Source organism: Oncorhynchus nerka, linkage group LG8 (genome assembly GCF_034236695.1).
Source record: "Oncorhynchus nerka isolate Pitt River linkage group LG8, Oner_Uvic_2.0, whole genome shotgun sequence".
Lineage (NCBI taxonomy): Eukaryota > Metazoa > Chordata > Actinopteri > Salmoniformes > Salmonidae > Oncorhynchus > Oncorhynchus nerka.
In genome coordinates, this window is record NC_088403.1 from 31,022,708 (window position 1) to 31,032,690 (window position 9,983).

At 46.9% G+C, this 9,983-nt stretch overlaps 1 protein-coding gene across 1 annotated transcript in view; it reads right to left on the minus strand.

The window, feature by feature from the left end:
- The window catches only part of LOC115133126 (patatin-like phospholipase domain-containing protein 2), a 29,353-nt gene extending 19,776 nt beyond the window's left edge, over positions 1-9,577 (minus strand). The window contains exons 1-3 of the mRNA XM_029666037.2: positions 9,135-9,577; positions 1,354-1,586; positions 979-1,044 (exon numbers count right to left, since the gene is read on the minus strand). Of these exons, the coding sequence (XP_029521897.2) occupies positions 979-1,044; positions 1,354-1,586; positions 9,135-9,321 (486 nt within the window). The 5' untranslated portion in view covers positions 9,322-9,577. The remainder of the gene's footprint in view (positions 1-978; positions 1,045-1,353; positions 1,587-9,134) is intronic.
- Between the last annotated feature and the right edge of the window lie 406 nt (positions 9,578-9,983).

Consider the following 9,983-nt stretch of genomic DNA (forward strand, 5'->3'; position numbering starts at 1 on the left):
CGGCACAAAAACTGTTCATCTGGAGCTTCATGAAAATAGATTTCCATGGCCGAGCATCCGCACACAAGCCTAAGTTCACCATGCGCAACGCCAAGCGTTGGCTGGAGTGTTGTAAAGCTCACCGCCATTGGATTCTGGAGCAGTGGAAACACTTTCTATGGAGTGATTAATCACGCTTCACCATTTGGCAGTCCGAAGGACGAATCTGTCTTTGGCAGATGCCAGGAGAACACTACCTGCCTCAATGTATAGTGCCAACTGTAAAGTTTGGTGGAGGTTGAATAATGGTCTGAGGCTGTTTTTATGGTTTGGGCTAGGCACCTTAGTTCCAGTGAAGGGAAATCTTAATTCCTGTTTCAGCATGACAATGCCCCCGTTTACAAAGTGAGGTCCATAGGGAAATGGTTTGTCGAGATCGGTGTGGAAGAACTTGACTTGCCTGCACAGAGCCCTGACCTCAACTCTATCAAACACCTTTGGGATGAATTGGAACGCCGACTGCGAGCCAGGCCGCCCAACATCAGCGGAAGCAAGTCCCCTCAGCAATGTTCCAACATCAGTTGAAAGCCTTCCCAGAAAAGTGGAGGCTGTTATAGCAGCAGGGGGGGGGGGGGCAACTCCAAATTAAAGCCCATGACGAGCAGGTGTCCACGTACTATATAAAATACACCACTGACCTGCCAAGGAAAATGGTCCATGGGCTGATTAGCTACTAGGGTAAGGTAGATTAACAAATGGACAAGTACCAGAGTGTATACACAGACCGACAGACAGACAGAAATATACACGAACAGAAACATTGTGCAACACTTGAACCTATAGCCTCCTTATGACTATGACCTGAGCAATAAAGGCATCTTAAAGACGGGACCATAATAAACTCAGTCCAACATTTGCTGATTTTTCTTAGAAAATAAGGAAACCGTGTTCAAGGAAACGTAAGAAAGCAGTTGAGGCATTAGGGCCTTGGGCACTTACCACTCCTTGGAAGGATGGGGGGATCAGGCCACAGTATATGGGAATGAAACAGCTACACAGCAGTGCCTGTAGACACACCAGAGAGAGATGTTACACAGTCCAACCTATACAACACATGTAAACAGTCAATGGCAAAGCCAGTAGCTGAAAGGACAAATATTTCTGGGATATGTATGGGATATGGAAAAACTCTCAAGTGCACAGGGGTGTTCAGGGCCCATATTCACAACGTTTCATAGTAGGAGTGCTGATCTACGATCAGGTCCCAACTCCAATCCATTATGATTTAAGTGGCAAAACCGATCCTAGATCAGTACTCCTACTCGGATATGTTTTGTGAATAGCAGCCCAGGTGGGTTGAGTGAGGACACTGACCTGGATGAGCTCCTCCTTGGACTTGAACTCGGACACGATGACGTTTTGTCCATCAGACACGCGAGTGAGTGACACACACAGCCTCCCGGAGGCAAGTGTGTGAGCGTTGGCGGGCAGGTCGCGCTCCAGGCCCGACCTGATGATCTTGAGCGGGTTGAAGGAGGGGTGGAGGGGACCCAGGTTACGCTTCCGAGCATCCATGACCGTTTCGATCACATCCTCACAGCACTTAGCTAGAGGAGGGGAGGGACGGAGAGACAGTCTGTTAGTTGTGTTAGGGCCTTCCATTGGGAGGAATTGGATAATTGTTTTATTCAAAGGAAAATTGATTCTCAAGGGCACTAGACAGTGATCTGTAGCTCACAAAAAAAACATTTGTCCACCAGTTTCACTTATTTAACTGCCCTGCACCTGTACTGAGCTAGTTATGTCATTTTAGTCAATTAGATTCTTGCTACGTAAGCTTAACTTTCTGAACATTCGAGACGTGTAGTCCACTTGTCATTCCAATCTCCTCTGCATTAGCGTAGCCTCTTCTCTAGCCTGTCAACTATGTGTCTGTCTATCCCTGTTCTCTCCTCTCTGCACAGACCATACAAACGCTCCACACCGCATGGCCGCGGCCACCCTAATCTGGTGGTCCCAGCGCGCACGACCCACGTGGAGTTCCAGGTCTCCGGTAGCCTCTGGAACTGCCGATCTGCGGCCAACAAGGCAGAGTTCATCTCAGCCTATGCCTCCCTCCAGTCCCTCGACTTCTTGGCTCTGACGGAAACATGGATCACCACAGACAACACCGCTACTCCTACTGCTCTCTCTTCGTCCGCCCACGTGCTCTCGCACACCCCGAGAGCTTCTGGTCAGCGGGGTGGTGGCACCGGGATCCTCATCTCTCCCAAGTGGTCATTCTCTCTTTCTCCCCTTACCCATCTGTCTATCGCCTCCTTTGAATTCCATGCTGTCACAGTTACCAGCCCTTTCAAGCTTAACATCCTTATCATTTATCGCCCTCCAGGTTCCCTCGGAGAGTTCATCAATGAGCTTGATGCCTTGATAAGCTCCTTTCCTGAGGACGGCTCACCTCTCACAGTTCTGGGCGACTTTAACCTCCCCACGTCTACCTTTGACTCATTCCTCTCTGCCTCCTTCTTTCCACTCCTCTCTCTTTTGACCTCACCCTCTCACCTTCCCCCCTACTCACAAGGCAGGCAATACGCTCGACCTCATCTTTACTAGATGCTGTTCCTCCACTAACCTCATTGCAACTCCCCTCCAAGTCTCCGACCACTACCTTGTATCCTTTTCCCTCTCGCTCTCATCCAACACTTCCCACACTGCCCCTACTCGGATGGTATCGCGCCGTCCCAACCTTCGCTCTCTCTCCCCCGCTACTCTCTCCTCTTCCATCCTATCATCTCTTCCCTCTGCTCAAACCTTCTCCAACCTATCTCCTGATTCTGCCTCCTCAACCCTCCTCTCCTCCCTTTCTGCATCCTTTGACTCTCTATGTCCCCTATCCTCCAGGCCGGCTCGGTCCTCCCCTCCCGCTCCGTGGCTCGACGACTCATTGCGAGCTCACAGAACAGGGCTCCGGGCAGCCGAGCGGAAATGGAGGAAAACTCGCCTCCCTGCGGACCTGGCATCCTTTCACTCCCTCCTCTCTACATTTTCCTCCTCTGTCTCTGCTGCTAAAGCCACTTTCTACCACTCTAAATTCCAAGCATCTGCCTCTAACCCTAGGGAGCTCTTTGCCACCTTCTCCTCCCTCTTGAATCCTCCCCCTCCTCCCTCTCTGCAGATGACTTCGTCAACCATTTTGAAAAGAAGGTCGACGACATCCGATCCTCGTTTGCTAAGTCAAACGACACCGCTGGTTCTGCTCACACTGCCCTACCCTGTGCTCTGACCTCTTTCTCCCTCTCTCTCCAGATGACATCTCGCGTCTTGTGACGGCCGGCCGCCCAACAACCTGCCCGCTTGACCCTATCCCCTCCTCTCTTCTCCAGACCATCTCCGGTGACCTTCTCCCTTACCTCACCTCGCTCATCAACTCATCCCTGACCGCTGGCTACGTCCCTCCCGTCTTCAAGAGAGCGAGAGTTGCACCCCTTCTGAAAAACCTACACTCGATCCCTCCGATGTCAACAACTACAGACCAGTATCCCTTCTTTCTTTTCTCTCCAAAACTCTTGAACGTGCCGTCCTTGGCCAGCTCTCCCGCTATCTCTCTCAGAATGACCTTCTTGATCCAAATCAGTCAGGTTTCAAAACTAGTCATTCAACTGAGACTGCTCTTCTCTGTATCACGGAGGCGCTCCGCACTGCTAAAGCTAACTCTCTCTCCTCTGCTCTCATCCTTCTAGACCTATCGGCTGCCTTCGATACTGTGAACCATCAGATCCTCCTCTCCACCCTCTCCGAGTTGGGCATCTCCGCGCGGCCCACGCTTGATTGCGTCCTACCTGACAGGTCGCTCCTACCAGGTGGCGTGGCGAGAATCCGTCTCCACACCACGTGCTCTCACCACTGGTGTCCCCAGGGCTCTGTTCTAGGCCCTCTCCTATTCTCGCTATACACCAAGTCACTTGGCTCTGTCATAACCTCACATGGTCTCTCCTATCATTGCTATGCAGACGACACACAATTAATCTTCTCCTTTCCCCCTTCTGACGACCAGGTGGCGAATCGCATCTCTGCATGTCTGGCAGACATATCAGTGTGGATGACGGATCATCACCTCAAGCTGAACCTCGGCAAGACGGAGCTGCTCTTCCTCCCGGGAAGGACTGCCCGTTCCATGATCTCGCCATCACGGTTGACAACTCCATTGTGTCCTCGTCCCAGAGCGCTAAGAACCTTGGCGTGATCCTGGACAACACCCTGTCGTTCTCAAATAACATCAAGGCGGTGGCCCGTTCCTGTAGGTTCATGCTCTACAACATCCGCAGAGTACGACCCTGCCTCACACAGGAAGCGGCGCAGGTCCTAATCCAGGCACTTGTCATCTCCCGTCTGGATTACTGCAACTCGCTGTTGGCTGGGCTCCTGCCTGTGCCATTAAACCCCTACAACTCATCCAGAATGCCGCAGCCCGTCTGGTGTTCAACCTTCCCAAGTTCTCTCACGTCACCCCGCTCCTCCGCTCTCTCCACTGGCTTCCAGTTGAAGCTCGCATCCGCTACAAGACCATGGTGCTTGCCTACGGAGCTGTGAGGGGAACGGCACCTCAGTACCTCCAGGCTCTGATCAGGCCCTACACCCAAACAAGGGCACTGCGTTCATCCACCTCTGGCCTGCTCGCCTCCCTACCACTGAGGAAGTACAGTTCCCGCTCAGCCCAGTCAAAACTGTTCGCTGCTCTGGCCCCCCAATGGTGGAACAAACTCCCTCACGACGCCAGGACAGCGGAGTCAATCACCACCTTCCGGAGACACCTGAAACCCCACCTCTTTAAGGAATACCTAGGATAGGATAAAGTAATCCTTCTCACCCCCCTTAAAAGACCTAGATGCACTATTGTAAAGTGGCTGTTCCACTGGATGTCATAAGGTGAAAGCACCAATTTGTAAGTCGCTCTGGATAAGAGCGTCTGCTAAATGACTTAAATGTAAATGTAAATGTTATGTGTGTTCATGTTATCTACACTTCGATGGAATGGATCTAATAAGAAACTAATGAAGTAGTGTAATAGTTAATCAGTTCATCAAATGGCTACCTATTTGCAGTGGCCCCCTTCTTTGCACTGACTCTCTTGCAGTGGCTCTATGCACACTCACTGGACTCACCCACACACTCACACATACTACAGTGACACACACACAAACACACACACACACACACAAACGCACTACATATGCTCTAACACTCACACATAGACACACTTTCACACGCTGCTACACTGTTTATTATCTATTCTGATTGCCTAGTCACTTTTACCCCTACCTACATGTACATATTACCTAAATCACCTCAACTACCTCGTACCCCAGCACATTGATTCGGTACCGGTACTCCTTTTACAGTTGAAGGCGGAAGTTTACATACACCTTAGCCAAATACATTTAAACTCAGTATTTCACAATTCCTGACATTTAATCCTAGTAAACATTCCCTGTCTTAGGTTAGTTAGGATCACCACTTTATTTTAAGAATGTGAAATGTCAGAAAAGTAGTAGAGAGAATGATTTATTTCTGAATCTCTTTCATCACATTCCCAGTGAAGTTTACATACACTCAATTAGTCTTTGGTAGCATTGCCTTTAAATTGTTTAACTTGGGTCAAATGTTTCGGGTAGCCTTCCACAAGCTTCCCACAATAACTTGGGTGAATTTTGGTCCATTTCCTCCTGACAGAGCAGGTGTAACTGATTCAAGGTTGTAGGCCTCCTTGCTCGCACATGCTTTTCAGTTCTGCCCACAAATCTTCTATTGCTTTGTGATGGCCAATCCAGTTTTGCGCAAATGCTGCCATCTATCCACGTTTTTGGGTTTGGGTAGGTTTTAATAAGTGGGAACAACATCCCCTATACACTTCCTGATGAACTCAGTCACTGTGACCATTGATAAGTCAATGTAATTCTCAGAGGCAACCCAGAACATATCCCAGTTCTCGTGATCAAAACACTCTTGAAGCATGGATTCCGATTGGTCAGACCAGCATTGAATAGACCTTAGCACGGGTACTTCCTGTTTGAGTGTCTGCCTATAGGAAGGGAGGAGCAGAATGGATCTGATTTGCCGAATGGAGGGAGAGTAACAATGGTTGAGAGTTTTTGAAGCGCACTTACTACACGCAATGTGTTGGAACTTCGGTAGCGTTTTCCTCAAAGTTGCATTGTTAAAATCCCCAGCTACAATAAATGTGGCCTCAGTATATGTGGTTTCCATTTTGGACAAAGTCCAGTGTAGTTCCTTGAGGGCCTTCGTGGTATCGGCTTGAGGGGAAATATACACGGCTATGACTATAACAGAAAAACAATCTCTTTGGAGGTAATACGGTCTACATTTGATTGTGAGGTATTCTAGGTCGGGTGAACAAAAGGACTTGAGTTCCTGTACGTTATCACAATCACAACATCAGTAGTTAATCATGAAACATACACCACCGCCTATCTTTCTCCCAGAGAGTTCTTTATTCCTGTCTGCGCGATGTACTGAGAACCCAGCTGGCTGTATGGACGGGGACAGTATATCCAGAGAGAGCCATGATTCCGTGAAACAGAGTATGTTGCAGTCCCTGATGTCTCTCTTGAAGGAGATCCTCGCCCTGAGCTCATCTACTTTATCGTCCAGGGACTGAACATTAGCGAGTAATATACTCGGAGGCAGTAGATGGTGTGCATGCCTCCTGAGTCAGACTAGAAATACACTCCTCTTCTCCGCTGGCGGAGTCTTGGAACAGCCTCTGGGATAAGTTCAATTGTCCTGGGGGGTGCGAACAAAGGATACAATTTAGGAAAGTCGTATTTTGGGAAAGTCGTATTTTGGGAAAGTCGTACCCCTACCTACATGTACAAATTACCTCGACTAACCTATACCCCCGCACATTGCTGTACCCCCGCACATTGACTCTGTACCGGTACCCCCTGTATATAGCCTCGGAATTGTTATTTTATTGTGTTACTTATTATTTTATTTTTTACTTTAGTTTATTTAGTAAATATTTTCTTAACTCTATTTATTGAACTGCATTGTTGGTTAAGGGCTTGTAAGTAAGCATTTGACGGTAAGGTTGTATTCGGCACATGTGACAAATAACATTTTATTTTATTTCTGGTCGTAATCACCTCTCTGATATCCAAAAGTTATTTTTGGCTGTATGTATTGTAATAACACAAAATAATGTTATGGGCAAAAAATTTAAGAAATAACTTGCAAAGTTGCTTAGGAGCTAGAAGCAGAGCTGTCGGCGCCATCTATTTTACTTCAGGAATGATGTTCAAACCCCTGCTCATATGAAACCTCTCGCCTGGATGAATGAATTGATCCACACCAGTCACTCTCCTCCATTCTCACCTACCACAGTTACTGTTGGCTGGCTGAGTTAGCGCTTTATAGTCTATACAAGCACTATTTTGAATATCTAATTTATTCGATTGTTATAACCTACTGACTCGCTTTATGAATAAATCCTGAACATGCTGCCAAGCAATTGTGATCCCAACAAGGGCCCCTGTTTATAGTGTCTTTAGGCTATCCAGGGATTTTTTAAATCCAAGACCAAAAATACTAGACATGTACACTATTGTATTTATACTTTCAGGAATCTCTGTGATTCAACCTCTCCCCGGATTACACAAAAGTAAATACTACTAGTCACCGCAGCTGTGTCCCTGACCAGAGCTCCCCTTTGCATGCACATGAAAACATATTTTGGTATCTGTACATCTCCTTTACTGTGAGATGAAGGCAGGATACCTGTATTTCCCTTGCCTGTCCTTTGCTCTGAATTTGTAGTGCCTGTATAACATCGACATTGAGTAAAGATGAAACAATTCAAATGGGCTGTGGGCCTGTGTTCGGTACAGCTACATGTTCAACACAGCTCAACTGTCATGACCTGTGCAATTAACCCCTCCCTACTACATGGGGTGATGTACTTGTTGTCAGTGATATAAAAGTTGGTGTTGATGGGGTCACAATAGTGCATTGCCTGTCAAGTCTCCTCACCTCTGATTGGTCAGTTCAGTGGAGCCACATCCTTATCTGGTCATAACTGGAAAAGGGGAGGTGTAGTTGAGTGAGCTTGAGGCTTTTATGGTCTGTGCCTGTCAGCTTGTAACATGATGAGAGAGAGTGAGAAAGGGCCTTGAAGATATCTGTAATGTATTTGGAGAGTTGTTTGGCCACCGGGCCTAAATACAAACATTCATGAACACATGAAAAAAAGTATTGTCTACATCAAAGAATGTAATTTTTCTTCAAAAAATTGCTGCAGAAAGATTTTACACAATTTTACATTTTGGAGAGGTTTTTGACGCTTTGGTATGGACAAAAGCACATACAGTCAGATTGGTATAAGATATGTGTATAATGTTATCCCGACGCATATTGACAAGATGTTGTAGAATCACTGGAAAGGGATATTGACCAGCTGAGCATCTTTGAATAGTCACCTCAGTATACAGCTCAATGAACAAACCAGGCGTTTTGTTATATTTCAGTCTTCTGTGATATGCTGTATATAAACTCAATGCAAGCTCAAAATGGAATACATTTCATCTCTATATCATACATGGTACAGGTGTATTCTTCAATTTAAGCCCATAACCATGTGTGAGGTGTATACTCTTGTCTCAAAGTAGATTTGTTTAAGACTACCAAGAAACGCTCTGTGCGGACCCCTGTTGAAGCACACCGCGGTAAAAGGTTCATGACTCCTGTATTGACTGTTCACTCTATAAGTCAAATACATATTTATTTTTTCATTGGTCGTGTACACGTGTTTAGCAGATGTTATTGCAGGTGTAGCGAAATGCCTCCCCCTATTACTCTTTCACACTTTCTTTCAATCTCTCACCCTCTTTTAACACTCTCTCTCATTTAAACATGATACAACTGGGACAGGTATGGACTGATTCCAAGAAACCTGGCAGGCTACTACCTTCGTCTCTTGACTATAAGGTTATTGGGTTCAAAATAAAGAGAAAGTGGAAAAGTTGCCCTAAACAAATGAAAGGGAGGACTACTCCTTGTGCGTAAAAGTCCCCCTCCAGGCAATCAACTGATGACAGGAACTGGTCAAATCAAGGGCCAGCGTACAGTAGGGTACTGTAGCCTACCTATGGATGCCTGGCTGGCGAGCATCGAGGCAGAGAGGGAACCGGCTGAAGCTCCGTAGATCTTGGCGGCTCCTTTGATAAGGTAAGGCGCTTGTTCCGACAGGCAGCTGGCCACTCCGATGTGATAAATCCCCAGGAACCCGCAGCCGGCAAACGACAGATTCCATTCCTTCGTTAGGTCGAACATCCCTGGTGGACAATCTTCAACGAGGACCTACACGTTTTGGTAAATAAGCTCCTTATGATCACTCCAAAATGTTAACTTTTTTCACTGTTTAATGTCAACAACAGTTCCGAAAGATATTGGAATAGAGGACGGCTCAAACTAGCGCACACTAGCCAGTCTACTCTTCTTGTGCAATGTACGAAGAGACGGACATGCATCTATTGAGAATCGCCGGAGCGCTGAACTACCCGGTTCTAGAACAGGGCAGGTCTGGCCAATCTTTATAAAGAGGCAGAGTCTTATTTTAGGAGGAGCCACGCCTCACACTCTGAATTGGAAATAAATGAGAGAGAGATGCAGTCAATTCATGTATATTAAATTCTAATCTGTATTTTTGTTTAACCTGCCTGCTATTACTATGACATGTCGAACCTTATTAACCGATTTGAATAGCCATATCATCCTATGCGGTCAATTGAGCCGAGACTCGCAAAACCAAGTCAAGCCACCCGCGCTTCAGGTTCCTCCTGAATTTTGTGCGTGAATACACAACACTTTACGGTATCGCGTGTTTTCAGGTAGGGAAATGAAGCGGGGCAAGATCAGGTCGGACCATTCTTGCTAATGAGAGAGCAGATAAGCGTGTGAGCAAAAGGCACAGCTCCGATATAAAGTATTTTTTC